Genomic DNA, 17,940 nt, shown 5'->3' on the forward strand with positions numbered 1-17,940 from the left:
AATACCTCAGTACTATTTACTACCAAGTTGTGTTCCCCGTTTTGTTTGGACTGCAATTAAAAATCAGCCAATTGGAACAGCCGGAAGGAGGGCTCGTGCGCCCGGAGCAAGGCTGGCGAGTCCTGCCAATCACACCCCGGGTAACCAATCAACGGGGACGCACGGGGTAAACATCCGTGCGTCGTCGGGCTTGGAAGGGGGGGGGGGGAGGGGGCGGGACTACACTGCCTGTCAGGGAGAGAGAGAGAGACACAGAGAGAGAGGTGGAGAGAGAGAACAAGCGAATGAGAGAAGAGGCTTGCAAGCAGCGCCGTACGCTGTTATACTGGATTGTACTTCATCGGGAGTTTGCGGTTTGGCAGGTTTATATACATCAAAACAGAACAAAGAGATAGGCTCTACAGTGCTATAAAAGAAGAGAGAGAAAAGAATAAAGCGAGGGAGAAATCTCGGCGACTGAATTACAAAAGAACTGAGGACACTCTGCTAATGTTTTTCACATCCAAAGGGGACATAAACCTGGACTTTGTACATTGTGGACAATTTGCAAGGCTTTTTGTTTTTTGCGAGCACCAAAAGTTTGTTTGGGACAACGCTTTTTTTCCCCTGTATATTTGAATTTTAATGCTCGCAATTTCATCGCAGTGCAAAACTTTCTACACGGACTGCACATGGTTTCAAAGGGCTTTTGAAAACCTGGATCTTTATTCGCCGATATCCATGCTCAACTAGAATGCTGTAAATACATGCGGATTTTATTCAGTTTTCTCCCATCGTTTTTAAGCTTTTTTGCGTTTTTACGCGCGTCGATGGTAGTGCCAAAAACCTACTCATACTTTTAAAGTTTGAATAATTCATGAGATACAATTTGCCTGCTCGAAAGAAGTGACTGTAAAAAGGGAGGGGGGTTATCCACAAACATATTCATAAGGGTTGACGGAATGGCCACCGCGGCTTCCAATCCTTATCTGCCCAGCAATAACATCTTATCGTCCGGCTCCATCGTGCACTCTGACTCTGGAGGTGGCATGCAGCCGGGCAGTGCTGCGGTTACCTCGGTGTCTGGGGTCTACAGGGGAGACCCCTCAGTCAAGATGGTACAGAGTGACTTTATGCAAGGCGCAATGGCAGCGAGCAACGGGGGACACATGCTGAGCCATGCCCACCAGTGGGTGACATCCCTCCCGCACGCCGCAGCGGCCGCAGCAGCAGCCGCGGTTGCTGCAGCTGAAGCCGGATCACCATGGTCGTCGAGTCCTGTCGGGATGACGGGCAGCCCCCAACAGCAGGACGTGAAAAACTCCGGCAGAGACGATCTGCACACGGGCACTGCTCTGCACCACAGGCCCCCTCACTTAGCCCCACATCAGACTCACGCCGGGGCTTGGGGAAGCACGACTGCCGCTCACATTAACTCCATATCCGGGGGACAGCAGCAGCAGCAGTCGCTGATCTACTCCCAGCCGGGAGGGTTCACTGTGAACGGGATGCTGAGTCCGGGGAGCCAGAGCCTGGTGCACCCGGGCTTGGTGAGGGGGGACACCCCGGATCTGGACCACGGCAGCCACCACCACCACCATCACCACCAGCAGCATCACCAGCACCAGCACCACGGCGGCGTCAACAGCCACGACCCGCACTCGGACGACGACACGCCGACCTCGGACGACCTGGAGCAGTTCGCCAAGCAGTTCAAACAGCGGAGGATCAAACTGGGCTTTACGCAGGCGGACGTCGGCTTGGCTTTGGGCACCCTGTACGGGAACGTTTTCTCTCAGACAACCATTTGCAGATTCGAAGCTCTGCAGCTCAGCTTCAAAAACATGTGCAAGCTCAAGCCTTTGTTAAACAAGTGGCTCGAGGAGGCAGACTCGACTACCGGCAGCCCCACCAGCATCGACAAGATCGCGGCGCAGGGGAGGAAGCGAAAGAAGCGCACATCCATCGAAGTGAGCGTCAAGGGGGCTTTGGAGAGCCACTTCCTAAAATGCCCCAAACCCTCGGCCCAGGAGATCACCGGCCTGGCGGACAACTTGCAGTTGGAGAAAGAGGTGGTTAGAGTGTGGTTTTGCAATAGGAGACAGAAGGAAAAACGGATGACGCCCCCAGGAGTGGCTCAGACGCCGGAGGATGTGTACTCTCAGGTCGGCAATGTGAGTGCAGAAACACCGCCCCCCTCCATGGACTGCAAACGAATGTTCAGTGAAACATAGAACAGCACACAAGAATATTTTATATGAAATTAAACTGATTAAAAAAAGCATACAGACTGTCGCCAGGATAGCCACATTTTTTTGATACTGTGATTGTGAGGAAATATGAATGAGACTGCAAATGTGTTATCTATTTTTCACCAGAAAAAAACAGAAAGACAGAAACAAACAGCAACCTTTCCCTTTTTCCTCCCAACCCCCCCTCTGAAAAACGCACCGTTAACCTTCTTCCAGGCCCTGAAATGTCTTAACCTAAAAGGTTCCTTCTGCTTTTTTCTTTCAGGGGCATTTTTTAGTAGATTACTTAAAAGATGCAAGTGAAGCGAGCGACCAGAGGGTGACAACTACAAGTTCATTCCACCAGGTAATTTTGGCGCATTAAGACACACCAAGAGGAAACCAAGTATTGTTTTTATTCTTTTTTTTCTCTTCCCCCCTTCAAAAATACTCCCTCTCATTACCCTGTGTTTGATTGAAGAAACAAAGGAGCAGGCATTTTGTATATTTAGAAATGGGACTGAACCGCCTTCCCTCCTCTCCATGCCTCACAATAACAAGAGGGGAAAAACTGCAACACTATGAACAAGAGTGACATCCACGAAGCTTCCATCCTGATTTACAGCAGCTGTTTGTTTATTCTGAGGTGGACTGCATGGTTGCACTTACACACACGCGGAGGATTAGGGATATTTTTGTTTGTCACCTTGAGGCCCTCATGAGCCCAGAAAGAAAAGACAACCTGGACCAGGACCGTCCCCGCCTGATCTCAAAGATCACCTTCTTTTTCGGAGTTCTTATTATTATTTAATGGACTTTGGCACCGTGAGTGGATTTTTCCTCCTTTTTTTCCAACGAATAGAGCATAAGACATTTGAAAAGACTTCAACTGCACTTATTTGAAAAAAAAGAATCTGTTGCCAAGTGTGACTGAGTGGGTGCTGTGGATACACTATTATTGCTGCCCTTTCTACGCAGTGTTCTTTGGTAGGTTTTAATAAACAAAACTCTGTAAAGCCGGCAATATAGATCACTAGATCAGATACTGATCTGAGTTATTTACTTTATATTTTTCATCAGAAGTACTTGTTTTAATATTTTATTCGGAATACATATGAATGATTCCAAACGGTAATTTATTTCCCCCCTTGCAGGAACTTGTGTAAGATGCTTTCCCTTTTCTTGTTTTATCTTAATTTCTTTCTTATATTTTTGTTGTTGCCCTTATTTGTTTAATTTTGTATTATCGTTTCTAAAGGAGCACAAATCATCATAAGCTGACATTGACCGTTGTTAGGTAATAAGGGTATATTTTGATGTGATAATTTGATTGTAATTTAATTTCAGTAGTGATTCCGTACGAGCTGATTGAAACACAATAAATTTGTTAGAATGAAATGCAATCATCTTGTGTTTTGCGATTTATATTCGTATCGCATATTGGGCTGTTTATTTTAAAAAGGGGAATTACCTGTGTGCTATTTATTTATTTTTTGCATGCAGAAGCTAATGAAGAAAATGGTGGACTATTTTGTCCCAGATGGAGCTGCGAGCTAATAATAACCTCCGTTAGAATAATACAGACAAAGAGTCTTTGTAGAAAGAAATGAAAACACTCGACCTTTAATCTAAGTATATGTTTTTTTTCTATTTACTAAAACATAAAAAAGATAAATTGACGTATTATTATAGCATTTACGGTATTACGAGCTTATAAATGATTGCCTACGCTTGAATAAATGTCCACCAGCGTTGATATGATCATCCCATAACTGTGTATTACCATTTAAATGAAACATCGCGGTCAGTTGCAGGCCTGCACAATGGCTCGCCTGTTTGTTTACATCTGCTGCCTCTTGAGGCCTTGGGCAAAAAGCAGGAGCCCTAACCTCAGCCTGCAGGCTGGACTACGGGCAACAGTTTCTGTTCAGTGGGGATGGAAAATAGAGAGTATCGGGAATTCTTAGAGCAATTCTAACGTCCATGCTGTGGCGCCTGATGTATAGAGCGTCGTGCATGTTATGTAACAGTAACGTTGCAGCTTAAAGTCCAGATCCTGAATCCCATAATGCTGATAAACACATAATTAATAGCCTGATTCATGCGCTCGTCAGTGCAATACAAAGCCACATTTATAATCTGCGAAATAATTGATTTACAGTCACTGAAATAGCGAAATTGAAGTTATAGCTGGTTGCCTTTGCAACATTATGAATGCAAGTGCTTAATAACTCCATCCACATTCATGTGTCGCTCCACAACTCGCAGGTGTGTTCTCCATAAGTCGGTGAGCTGACATGTGTTGGGGATGCGGGGCAGTGGGTCACAGAGCTTATTGATTCTGTCTGTCCGCAGCCAGACTCAGCCTCCACTGCAGGTTACTGAGGAGGAAACGCTGAAGTGCTGTTTGACACGTCGGAGTGGTTTCAGATTAATATCTGGATTGTTGTTTCAGGACTTTTGACAGGCTTAGTGCGGGACAGATGCAGGAAAACTATCCCAAAAGGGGCTGATTATGGGCTTGTTTCTATTATGTTATACCTGGTATTGACTCTGAATGATAAAGTTAATATTTGGGCAGTGTTATCATTTATTTATTTTACAACAGGACTATTTTAATTCTATTTTCGTCACGGCTGCAAGAGGCAAATGTGTTCCTGGGTTCCAAACTTCTTTTTTTCTTTCTTGAGCTGTCTAGCTCGCCTATTCAGCAAAACTCACAAAACGTGTCCTCTCGCTGCAGGATTTGAATTTCGCGGATGATTTCCCATACTAGTTGCTTAGCAACAATGATATAGAGAAGTGGGCATCATCTTTCTTTGTCTCCATTAGTAAAAGTGGCAGCAGAGACACGCTGTATACATGTGCAGTCCTCAAAACTTTATTATTTCCCTGCGTAATTTATACACAGATGTGTTGATGCCATTTGCAAGGACCTTTTCAAATGTTAGAGAAAATTGAAAACGAGTCTACTCAAAACAACACGAGGTTGGTCTGATGTTTTGAAAATGGTGTTGAAATATGTGGGGCATTAGAGAACAATAAGCCTTTTCAAAATAAAAGCATGTGTGCAGTGAGGCTCCACTTTGGCCTCGTGTTGCCAGTATGCTCATTATGCAGCTCAGCGCTCCTCTCTATAAAATCCAATGCAAAGTCACATGACGTGCTAAAATAAGCCTGCGCTGCCCAACGCACAAGAGAGGAACACTTGAGGTTCCTCGCCGCTATAAGTTCTAACACATCCCATACAGCGGACCAGTGCGTTCACGCGTGCGGATCCCGCAGAAATACATTTTAGAGCGGCAAACAGCTTGCGTGGCTTGTGCAGAAATATCATTTGACCGAAAGGCGACACAGGAAGAGTTTCAAATCTCATAATGGGTTTTGGTGCGCCTATTCTCCAACAGCTTTGCCTTTTTCATGGGTCTTCAAAACCATGTTGGCAGAGGCATGGGCATGTGTGTGTGTGTGTGTGTGTGTGTGTGTGTGTGTGTGTGTGTGTGCACCAATACGTTCAGGCCCGAGGAGCACTTTGCTTTCCCTGCTATTGATTTAGGACGCCAGTGGCCCAAACTGGCTCGTCGCGCTAATTAAAGCTGCTCTTTAAAACAAGACTTCAGCGGGGAAGTGGAATGACTCCGGATTCGTCCCCTGAAATCAAACTTTTAATGCCTGATTATTATTTATAACATTTCATGTGGCGCCTGTCTACAGCCAGCGCCCTTCAGTCACTAACAAGTTGTAACCATATAGATCTAATAGAATAATATCTAATATTTTATACAGCCTTCTAAACAAATAGTAGTTTCATAATTAAGCATATGTCTAGCGTGGTTATAGCTTTAGGCCTGCGTGCATTTAAATAATACACTTTTACATTTCTTTGCAGATATTGTTATGTTTGTAAATGTGTTAAGATACAAGGCAACACCCTCAGAGTGGCATTTAACCCACTTTAATTTATTTTGATTATATACACACGTTTATTTATACTTATATGGCTTTTTAGAAATAAAAATAACTTATATGTTGTTTCTACTCTTCATGAGGTATGATATATATATATGAAGTATGATAGACAGCACGCCTCTGTATACACCCAGGTGCAGTTACACGTGCAGACGAGATATAGTTACACTTTGTGTCACTTAAAAAGACTAATAACTCGTCAATGCATATTTGGTGTGAAGCTCATTCTAACCTGGTGGAAATGTGTATGCTCACAATGGTTCCCCTCAGACTGTATTTACTCCACGTGTCGAGCGCATGAATATGGATTATTCTGAGCTCTTCTCCACAGGGAGCCTCCCTCTTCCACGTCCACACGGATTTATCTTTGCTGCAGAAAAGACGCTCAGAACATTTCCTTCTGTCTGCTTGTGACTGCTGACTTTTGATCATTATTATTACTGTTACTTTACAGTAAGTATTTATTTGGTTCAATCCTTATTGGTGCTGTGTGTCATGCCACCAATGCGGGTACGATGCAAAGTCTAGTTCACATTATTATTATCATTAGTATCGTTATTATTCATAATTATTATTATTATTATTTATAACTATTATTATTATTTATTATAATGTTCTTAAGATAATAAGCTGCAACAACATACAGCTGAGGAATTGGCGTGTTTAATTAGTTTTTGAAGTTGTTTTTGACAACAGATTAATTTGGCACAATTCAATTCAGTATATGTGTATATATATATATATATATATATTCGTGAGTGTTTAGCCTTTAGCTTTCATTCTTTTGTATTGTTATTATTATGCAGGTTCATGTATAAATAGAAGACAACAGAATGACATTACATTTACGGGACACCTTTTCTCTTCTTTCAGAATATAAAAATAAACTATAAAACCAGGACAAAGGATTATAATAGGCCAACATGTAAATATAGCTCATCAAGTCGTTTTAGTGGCAGCAGAAGAAGAAGAAGAAGAGCAGAGAAAGAAGAGGACGTTTTAAAATATGACGCGACTCTCGGGGGTTTCCTCTCTATAAATTGTGAAGGTCATGGTTTTGTGAGCATGCAGGATGGAGAGGTAGAGGAGGGGTGACTGGAGTCTGCAGCTCAGCCACACAGAGGTAATGTGCTCCAGCATCTCATCTGCCTGTCTGCATTTCAAAAGTAGTCTCAGCTTCTTCTCCCCTCCCTCTCCCTTCTCTCCACACGCCGATTTAAACTCATATTCAACATAGGGGATTTCTTTGATTTAATTTACGCATTTATAGCAGGCAGTCTTTCATGAATATCGACCATTTTCCATTTCGATAGGTAACGTAAAGAGAGAATACACCTTTGAACTGTACTGCCATATTTATTTGTAAGCCTTTAAACTGCACAAGTGCCTCGGCCTAAACAACTACAATATGAGTATAATATTAGTTGTTTTAATTATGTTCTTCTTTTGATTAAACTAATTATTTTTAGTTTGTACCGTTATAACCCCCAATAATATTCATAATATTCTTATAGACTAATTGTCTTATTACATTAAAAAATAAGTTTGTTTTAGTAAACTTAATATGACATAAACTAAGACACATTAATACACCGGAAATGTATATATAAATATATATTATCCCTAAATATATATATTCCTTTTTGGAACTTTCTGACTTTGGGTTTTTCATTTTATTTCTACTCTCTTGGTATCAGTGTTGTAGTACTATACTGTACTTTATTAGCAACTATTGCATTTATTTATTTTCCAATGCACACACACACACACACACACACACACATGCAGTATAAATTGTGTTCTTTAATGGAAGTTGTTTTGGCCGGAGGAATAATCCCGGTCGTGCACGTCTCTGCAGGTCAGTCCGCAGTGAGCTGCGTCCTACACGGAAAAGCACAAACAGAATATACAATAAATCAGGTAGAATTATTTGTGTGTAGATATTTTGTCAGCAGCGTGCGTGATTTATCTCAGTCGCGTTGAAATTCGTCTCTGAGAGAGATATGGAGGAGAAGTTGCAGCAATAATAAACAGGCCCACGCGCAGACACTGATTTAGTTGGATACATGTTAAGTGTGATCGACGTTTGCATTATTTGCTGCTTACACAAAAGCTTCTCCTAAAAGAGCAGGACACAGTTCAGTCTATTATTTGCTGCAGTCGTTGACAGAGAAGAAGCAGCTTTAAAAAAGTAGAATCTCTCGAATAAAAGCATTCAAACCAGTGTATTCATGTCATCTTTAATCATCAACATCAAAATGATTCAAACAATAATCCCTTAATGATTTGATAAATGTTATTCCCACAGTAAAATACTGCAATAATCCAGACACTATATCCTTCCTGGTGAAACGCACAGCAGTAGAGATCTCTCCTCTCCAGTTTGCGCGACCTTACAGCGCCACCCAGTGGCCGATTGAGCCGACTCCACAATTCAACCGCTCCTGTCGTTGTCTCCCCGAGAACCAGCTGCTTTAATTAATCAAAGTTCATTCGTAACGGCGACGTCTCGGTGTCGTTTGGATTGTGGAGATTTAGATTCTGCAAGAGTTTTCAGCCACTTTGCATGTTTTTAAGTCACGTGTTGTCTTTTTAAGGGCTGTATGCAGAAATTCACAGAAAGTCTGTTTGCAAAATATTCCGTCCTGCATGAAAATGTTGCACCACAAATGAATTCAACGTCTTGTGTATTTTTTGTATATGTTCATTTCAGTTGTTGTTCAGTTCTATATTTAACTTTGTGACACTTTCAGATGATCCAATTGGGTTTTAAAGGTTCTTCACCTGAAGAAGTGGGAGGATACGTTCAACCAACTGCAAATTATTTCATGGCATGTTCCTCTATTGGCTCCTCCCTCCTCCAGGTAGGAGGACATGCAGATGATGCTGTAAGTGAGGTCAAGTCTCGTGTGTGACATTAGTTACTTCTACACATCGTAGCTGTCCGGTGAAAATCTTGTACCTCTAAGTGTGGTGATTTTGAGTTCTCCAGATAAACTGAATGACTGAGTGTTTCTTCATGACTTCCTACTTCAGCTAAATGAAGTTGACATGTTGGAGTTACATGGTTTTCCTACAGGGTATAGCGACAGCATGCATTTCACCCGTCACAGTTCTCATGCACACTATATATCTGATGTCATGTCACCATCTTAATTGGTTTCCTGCAGAACTCTCTCTGCTCTCTCTGCTCTCTGTCTTTGTGCAGTTTCTGTCTGAGCATGTTTTATCCCGTCTCGTGCACACGTATCTCGTTCCAGCCGGGTTGAACACGTGCTCCACCGGCACTGATGATCCCCATAAAAGACGGTCGGCCCTGCTTTATTGGTTGCTAAGGGAACCAGGAAGCTAGTTAGTGATCTTTCACATCTTCTCCTGTTGTTTATTCGTGTGGCACATGATGTTTGGAAAGTATTGTACAAAAGCTGTATTTTAGGATCGCTGTGCGTAAAAGCTACTTTGTCTGTGCTGATGGTATCTGTAAACACCCCCAAGAGTGTTCTCTCTATAAGGGAAGCATCTCTGTGCTACATTTCAGCTGTAAAAGAATAAATTACATCGTTTAGTTTGGTAAAAGTAGATCCAAATCTTAGGTTTCCTTTTTCCAAGCAGCAATTTTTAGATACATTTCATTAAGAAATTTAATTCGGGGCGCAACATTTCCTTGAGAAAGGAAGTGAAAGAAAAAATGAAAATACTCAGAATAATATTCCCTTTCTCGGGACCTTGTGGCATGTGCCCATAAAGTTGTCTTTGAACAAATTGCCTAGTGATATAAGTGCAGCGTGTGATGTAAAACTTGTTGGTCCCTACCCATAATCCCTTTCCATCGAGATTTGAACGCATCCGCGCCCCTCACGCAACCGGGGCCCGCGTCTCAAAGCCAGAGCTCGGCTGCTTCCAAAGCCTCGTGTCAAAAAGCAGGTCAGCATTTCAAAGCACTCCGAACATTCGTGAAAACCGCCGACGGGCCGGTGCCAACAATCGCTGTTTGTGTTGGCTCCGAGAACGATGGTACAGAAAGAGGGATTCAGAAGTTGAAAAATCGCTTCTTCTTTTCTACTTTTCGAGGTTACCAAGTCATTACTTGGTAACCTCGAAAAGAAGAAGCGATTTTTCGAAGACGTGCCAGAGATTTCTGCTTATGACCACAAACATGGACGAGGATTTCTTTCTGAAGCAGAGATACACTCTGAGGCAGATGCAGTTTAGGCTTTGAGGTAATGGTAACCGTTTAGCATTGGGGTTGGATTTCAGCTTTCGAAGCATATATGTCTGTTAACATGTACAGCTGTGCTTATGAATGTACATCGGTGTGTCTATCTGTGCCTCACTGAGGGGATTTTGTGTACTTATGTGTGTCCTGTTCTATTCCAGCAAGCGTCCCGGGTGGTGACGGGTCTTAACAGCAGACGGATCGATGGTTGGGGACAGAGGCAGGGGTCAGTTGGTCCTCAGGGGTCCGCCGGTGACATCTCCTGCTGCAGCTCGCCGTCCGGCCAGCAGCTCGGGTCAGCCATCCCAGCAGGCCGTTCGCTCTGGCAGCAGTTACCAAGGTGACAGCATGTCAGCACAGCCCCGCAGCGCCGCTGGGGGCGGGAGGGGTGAGGCGGAGGGGAGTGAGCAGGGGGCCCGATGCATCACCAGCTCTGATGGGTTTGTCAATACTGCTTAGATCCATGGGGAGCCGGGCCCGTCGCGACACACACTGGGCCTCTCCAGAGAGCTAGCACACACACACACACACACACACACACACACTTACCTGCATACACAAGGGCAAGTATGCACAAAAATAAGCCACCACACGTGTGTGCAACATATGCATTTTGGCTTCGATGCAGTCACACGCACACGTTTCACTCCAGCATGTGCACACTTAGGTACAAACATACAAGAAAGATCTAAAAAACAATCACATGCATTTGCTTACAATCATGAGGAGACTCATGCACACACATGCACTAACTAGTTTGTGTCATTCAGGAGGACTCTGTCCATGACTCATGCAAGTACCCCTGCAAAGATTAACACCGTACAATACACGTAAACATTCAGATAGGCATAGTGCGTGAGCAGCATATGTATTTTGGCTTAGAAACACACCATATACTTGCGCATACATAACCTTGGTGCAGGACACACACACATATTGTGTTGTGGTCTCATTTGCACGTCAACAGATTCACATTTTGGCACAAAAAAAAAAGAATGACATCAAATGCAAATGACATTCATGAACAAATAGATAAAAGCACATTGCCTTCACTTACATCCACTCCCTGGAGACTTTCCCCAACCCTAACCAAAACCACCACGTGCCTAAATCCACCCCAACCCTAACATTCATCTCACCCTGAACCAAAAACCAAAGATGTGTCTCACTTCCATGCTACATCCTCACTCGAAGCAGGGTTTCAGTCTGTAGAATGTTCACACTGGAAAAGTGGCTTATCTTCTCAAAAAGTAATATGTATTATCAAAAATGATGATAACTAAAACAGGTACTTTATTTGTTGGGTTTATTTCTTGCATACTAACCTTAAAAACAGGATGCTATAGTGATTAGTGTCAATTCATGGATTTTATTGGTTAACCTTGTGGGGACCTGGTTTTTCTCCACAAATGGAAAGTGGGTCCCCACAATGTCATACTTGGAGACACACACACACACACACACACACACACACACACCATACACTCGCACATATACCCACATAGCAGGGTTGACATTGACACATTTTTGTACATTGATATTTGAGCAAAAGAAAAAGAAAGACGTGACAAGCATTCTCTCGTTAGCATGAACACACACACACACACACCGCGATACACTCCGGACGGACTGATTGTTTGACTGCATGGATGCGTGCATTAAGCTGTTGGTGCAGGAGTCGAGAGCGAGCTGGCAGATAAAAAATGACTGTAGCGTGTGCTGCAGGACCAGGGAGAAAAGACAGAGAAGGGGAGAGAGGTGAAGGGAGAGAAAGCACGCTCGGGCGTCTGATTCTGTATCTCATTAACCAAAGCGAGACGAGGATTGGAAAAGCAACATCAGCCACGTTTGGCTCAGAGCGGCTTGCAGTGTAACCATTTCTAGGCCGTGGATTTAATAGATTACCAATGATCGGCCACAGGTATTTCCAAGTTAGACATTAGACGCGGATGCCCAAAATGAGATCATTTGCTAATCCACACATTTTCACCTCTGTGATTCTTAAAAAGCCCTTTGATATGTGCATAAGAGCAGGGTATGCATGTTTGTTGGGATGTATGGGAGAAGGTTTACAGCTAATCTTGTGCTGCTATCTTGGTGTGGTGAGGTAGTACAGGGGGAGAAGGTGTGAGGATATACGGAGCGCTCATGATACCTCGTAGGCTCTATATCCAATCTGACCAATCCTCTTAGCAAGAGAGAGTTGAGCTCTGCCTCCCCAGAGAAGTCTCTTTTTCATTAAAACTATTATGTCAATGTTTAATGCCTCAGGAGGGAGAGAGGTACAAACATTTGCTGCTAATGCCAGAGCACTGCTGTCACTTTCTCCTGGTTGTTTTGAAACTAACAACAATTTTCCACAGCAAACCTGAGCTTTGTAGCAAATGCCTGATTCAAACAATTCCACGTGCGGCTCCTAAATGCTAAACACGACGTACACATCAGCAAACACACAGGTTGCTTGCACTCAAACACCATTCCAATGGCTTCCGCTGCCGTTTAAAAGCTTTGCTTGCTGAAATAAAAGTAATTAATTGGTGTTATACACCAAGGACGTAATTATCTTTTCCAGTAACTGGCACATATTTAATTACCAGTAATTGTTCCCCGAGCCTTGTTCAAAAGTGTTGCGCGCCAGACAGTTCTGATATATTATACACTAATCCTGCACTTGATACTCAGTCAATTAGGAAATGTGTGTCAAAGAGCAATCATGTAAACAGCATTGTGGAACACACACACATCCTTGTGAGACGCGACGCCTACGTGGGCCTTCGTCGGTGTCCACACACACACACACACACACACACACACATCTGTCTCACTGCCTAACCCTGCACTTTGTTTTCCTCCTCAGGGTACAAATCCCTACCTATGCCATTCCTTCCCAAGGTGTTAATGCCTGCCAGATTGGAGGAAAGTAATTTGAGATCATTTCGCAACAAAGGCCGCAGATACTGATTAACACGGGGGCTACTTTCTGGCCAAGTGGCGCGGTCCCATTTAAGAAAGCGTCGGGAGCTAAATTTACTCCCCTGTGCCTTGGGGTGTGTGGGGCCAGAGGCTTCAGAGGGGCCCTTGAACATGAGAACAGGGTTTAATAAGTAAACAGAAGAGGCAGAGAACAGTGCTTCTGATCAGGGCTTATTTGCCCAGCCGAGCCCCTGGTACGCGCTGCTAGCTGATTAGCCCTGCCGATTGTACCTTGTAATTGCAGTGCCTTGACCCCCTCGAGGCAAATATTAGATTTTAGCGGTTTAACCTTTCCAGTCGTCAGAGCGGGGTAAATTGCCCAACCAGATGTTAAGGAGCGCAGCGGTAGTCTGCAGCCCTTCTGATCAGCAGGGGGGGAGGGGGGGGGGCTCGCAGATTGAACCTTTTCTTTTTAATATTGTCTCAATTTCCTCTTGCCTTTCAAGCTGATTTTTCGCGACGGTTTCCTTCCCCAAGAAATGCTCCTACTCCAACCCTCATCCCCTCCTCTGATGTCGGGTTACAAGCAAGACGTATTAGTTAAAATCAGTCCAGTCACAGTGTCATTAGTGGGGGACAAATGATCAATGAAAAGATCAATGGTAGATATTAACCTAGCAACTAGTCCCTCCGTTCAATCACTCCAGCAATCTGTCACCTGGTGAGCTGCAGCACATCTATTGAACAGGTCTTTTTTCTTAATGGTACTGGAGGAAATGCAACTTATTTACATGTAAACTCCCTTAAAATGCACCAAATGTTTATGCAGAAAATAGAAGAAAACAGCAACTGTTACTGTTATTATTAGACTCATTCAGACTCAGAAGATTCCCTTCTCAGTATGCAACACTGCAGCGGCGAGAGAACAACAAATTGCAGACAAAGCAACGAGCTGTAGATGTCGTCAAACTCCCTTCAAATTCCTGCATGAGGTCAAACGAGCAGCAATTATACAATCCCATTCCTCGGATAAAAAGCATTGTTTTCCGCCAAAATCCCTCCCCGTAATAAGGCCGTGATTGATGTGCGACTGCATGTGAGAGCTCGCTCGAAGCGTCCGTCCAGATGAAATGGAAACAATATGAAAACGTTCTCTGGAGGATGGAATTTCCCCGACTTTTTTTGATCCAGCACGGCATTTAAAAAATGCACACAGATATGTAAATCTCCCTCCACCGCAAGCCGAACAGCTGTGCCTGGTTTCCATCATTCTTTGCGAACCTGTAGGTGTCTGTGCAGCCAAAGCAGAAATTCAAGGGGGTCACAGACACCGCCGGACCGATTAACATAAACCTCCATCCCTGCTTAATTTATAATCGTATGTGTGGTATAACCTCAGAAAAGCGTAGATGTGTATGTGCCTGTTCCCATAGGTGCTTTCTGTGTATTCATGCTTGTTTGAGTCCATGGGCCTGTAGGGAACCTCTGCAGACTGAGACCATTATGGGAAACACTTTCGGACAGGACAGGACGAGACCAGGATGGTGGAGGGGCAGCGGAAGTTTTTCTTGGGTCATTCCCAGACGTTTCTAGATCTCAGGTTTCTCCCCGTCCAGTGCCGGATCCAGATCCTCTTCCTCCCCGCCAGGCCGGGCAGGGCTGGCAGCTGCGTCTCCAGGCCCCGGCTCACCCCGCATGTAATAGTTTCCTTCCTCCCCGAGCCTCTCACCTGAAAAAAGAGTCGGATGGAAGAAGGGGAGGAAAATAGTCATCTTTTCTTCCCAGAGATGGACTGAAGTAACCCTTCAGCTGGAGAAGAAACCCAATACGGCCTCCAGCTCGCTGTCTGAGAGGACGGAGAGGGGAGGGCATGGGGGAAAGGGGGGCAACCAAAGTGGTTCCATGTGAGAAATGGAAGTGAAGTCTGGGAAAGACAGAGATCGACACCCTGAACGCCCCTCCCTTTTCCTCCCCCTCCTTCCCTATTTCCCATCGCTGTGGACACCAAAGAGATACCAGTCTGCTCTCGTTTATTCTGACTACAGCTGTTTTATAGACGTTTCCTTTCAATCCATTCTGTTCTGTCCATATGCTGTATACGATTGAGGGATCTTATACAATCAGATCCCTCCACTACTGAAGGGACCTAGTGGGTACAGGCCCAGGGGCCCAAAGTGTCAGGGGCCCCCCTGGCCTTCACCTACATAATATCAACCAAAGAGACACGAACCACCCATTGAGAGACTCAAAATGACCACAAAGAAACAAAAAACCAGTACAAAGAGATCCAAAACAGCTGTAAAGAGACACAAAGAGACTCTCACAACTATGAAAAGGAGCAAAACAATTACAAAGTGACACAAACCCACAGAGAGATGAGTAATGACTATAAAGAGACTCAAAACAACAGCAACAAAAAGAGCAAGAACAACTTTTAGACCAGGAGAGGTGCTGGAGCCGTCTGCATGTCTGTGGTCACTGTCTCATAATCTGTCTCATAATGTTGAAGCACTTTCAATTACCTTTGTGTTTTCTATTATGTGCTTTGCCTTCTTGTTTCCTGTATTTATTTGCATGGTGTGCTGCTCTATTTTGTTCTAACCTTTCTCTGTTCCAGTCATTTTTGTTCTATTTTATTCTAATTCTGTGCTCCTCTTCTATGCTATTCAAGACTGTGCCCTTCTATTAGATTCAGTCACAGCCGGCTCTGTTCTGACTGTTTTAATAGGAAACTTCTAGAAGCAGCAGCAGCTCCAGTCTGTTCAGGTAGCTTCCTCCCCTGTGGAGCCGCTCTGAGGAGGCGGCCTAATATCTGCAGACATCCATGGCCGCCGCCCAATCTGTTGCACGCTCCGTTCATTTCACGCACTGCCAGAAGTGCTTTGTAATTATCCTGATATTGATGAAGGCTGATTCCAGCAGGTAATCGCTGGCAGTTCAGCTGTTTTTACGCATCTCAGCAAAATGTCTCTATCCATTACCAGTGGCAAATTAATTTCCACTCAATGACCATACTTGTTGATAATCTACCAATTTGTGTGTGTGAGCTCTGAACCGTAGCATATAACTTGGTTTACCTCACACAAAGATAACTGTGGGTGTTAGCTTGACACTACACAGTGGCCCGCAGCACACTGATGCATGTGCTTCAGTATTATTGTATATGTATACGTGGTTTTATTGGCAGCACTCTATAACAATAGAGGTAGCATTGTTAAAGTAGCAGCATTATGCTAGCAATACAATAACACAGGGATTCCTAGAGAGAGATAAATGGGAATGAAAATGGACGTAGAGCTATGAAATTGAATTTTAAAGAAAGGAAGAGATTTGGAATATGAATAGAAATGGGAATATGAACTGGAGTCGGAGTGAGAGTAAAATGAGGATATCAATGGGTAAAGAAATAGGAATAAGAATAGAAATGGGAAGATAAATGCATAAGAAAATGGGATTAAGAATGAGAATAGAAATAGTGAAGGAAATGGGAATAGGCATGGAAAAGAAATGGAAGTAAAACAAGGAATAAGAATAGATTTGGGAATCGAAATATACAACAATATACCATATATTTTTAGGATATTATGACACTACAGACTACAACTCAATTCAATTTAAAATCATGACTTCCCTTCCTTAAGGAGTACTTGTTTCGATATATTTAGATTTATTTTTGCAGATTGATGCCTCAGCATTTGCACATGTTGTGTACTGCAAGATCAGTGTCATAAAGATGCAGCTAATTATATTAAAGATGTGTGATTCCTGGTACAAATGACCACTCGTACTTATTAACACCATTTCGACATCTCGCTGTGATGCATTGTGGTGTATTGGAGATCCCTTCCACCACCGCACTAAGGGTAAATAAATGCGCCTTAAAAGAGTAAATGAGCTTGAGCAAAGTGGCCCTTTGAGTCCCCATGTTTGTGGAGCAACCATAATGGATTCTTTAGAGCCGTGAACGGTTTATAGGCATGACAGCCATGTTTCGGCACGATGGGCTTATCCCTACGCAAGGCGCTAAGGATATTAGGGAATCAGCGTAAAGCAGCATGGAAATGATGACTGGAGCAAAGCCTCAGCTCGCTGGTATTATAAGCCCTCAATTCTCCAGCACTCCTTCCTTGGGAAAGTGGGGGAAGGAGCGGACTTGGCACAGCTCCACGGTATGATATCCTCCATTATTTCTTGCTCCATCTCTGTTTTAGCCGTACAATTGAAAGGCTGCTACTCAATCTGGGGATGGGGCACATTTGAGAGGAGGTCAATGTCGCCTATCGTGGTGTTTCCTTTTCAAGACGGTGCTGCAGCCCCTGTTGTCCATGTGGAGATCTGTGGGAACAGTTGGATGAGAGCCAGCTCTCTAATGCCTGGCTCGGAGCTGCAGCCTCATATGAAGCATTGATGGCACACGCCAAGCATGAAAACCAACGCCCATAAGGTTCCCTAAATTAAATCCCTTTACTTTGACGTCATAGCACTGTTTTGTAATGGGAAAATATGTCATAGTCTCAGTTTTCACTGCAAATTCATCATTTTCACATGCAACTGTCAATGTTTGGTTCTCATTAACAAAGTATGTCCTTTCGTTAACAGAAAGTGACTTGTGAAATGAATGCGTTGCAGTCA

The 17,940-nt window shown here is 43.7% G+C and overlaps 1 protein-coding gene across 1 annotated transcript; it reads left to right on the top strand.

The window, feature by feature from the left end:
- Positions 1–919: 919 nt before the first annotated feature.
- Positions 920–2,805, top strand: pou3f3b (POU class 3 homeobox 3b). Its single transcript, XM_076095021.1, has 3 exons — positions 920–2,153; positions 2,497–2,577; positions 2,692–2,805. The coding sequence occupies exons 1-3, from the start codon at positions 942–944 to the stop codon at positions 2,803–2,805; spliced, it is 1,407 nt and encodes a 468-aa protein (XP_075951136.1). The 5' UTR covers positions 920–941.
- The last annotated feature ends 15,135 nt before the right edge of the window (positions 2,806–17,940 follow it).

The sequence above is a fragment of the Anarhichas minor genome, unplaced genomic scaffold (assembly GCF_050575085.1).
Source record: "Anarhichas minor isolate MPS153535 unplaced genomic scaffold, ASM5057508v1 ptg000018l, whole genome shotgun sequence".
Taxonomy (NCBI): domain Eukaryota; kingdom Metazoa; phylum Chordata; class Actinopteri; order Perciformes; family Anarhichadidae; genus Anarhichas; species Anarhichas minor.

Coding starts and splice junctions, on each gene's coding strand:
- pou3f3b (XM_076095021.1), top strand. CDS start 942: ATGGCCACCGCGGCTTCCAATCCTTATCTGCCCAGCAATAACATCTTA. Junction 2,154..2,496: donor TGTACTCTCAGGTCGGCAAT/GTGAGTGCAGAA, acceptor TTTTTCTTTCAG/GGGCATTTTTTAGTAGATTA. Junction 2,578..2,691: donor CTACAAGTTCATTCCACCAG/GTAATTTTGGCG, acceptor GTTTGATTGAAG/AAACAAAGGAGCAGGCATTT.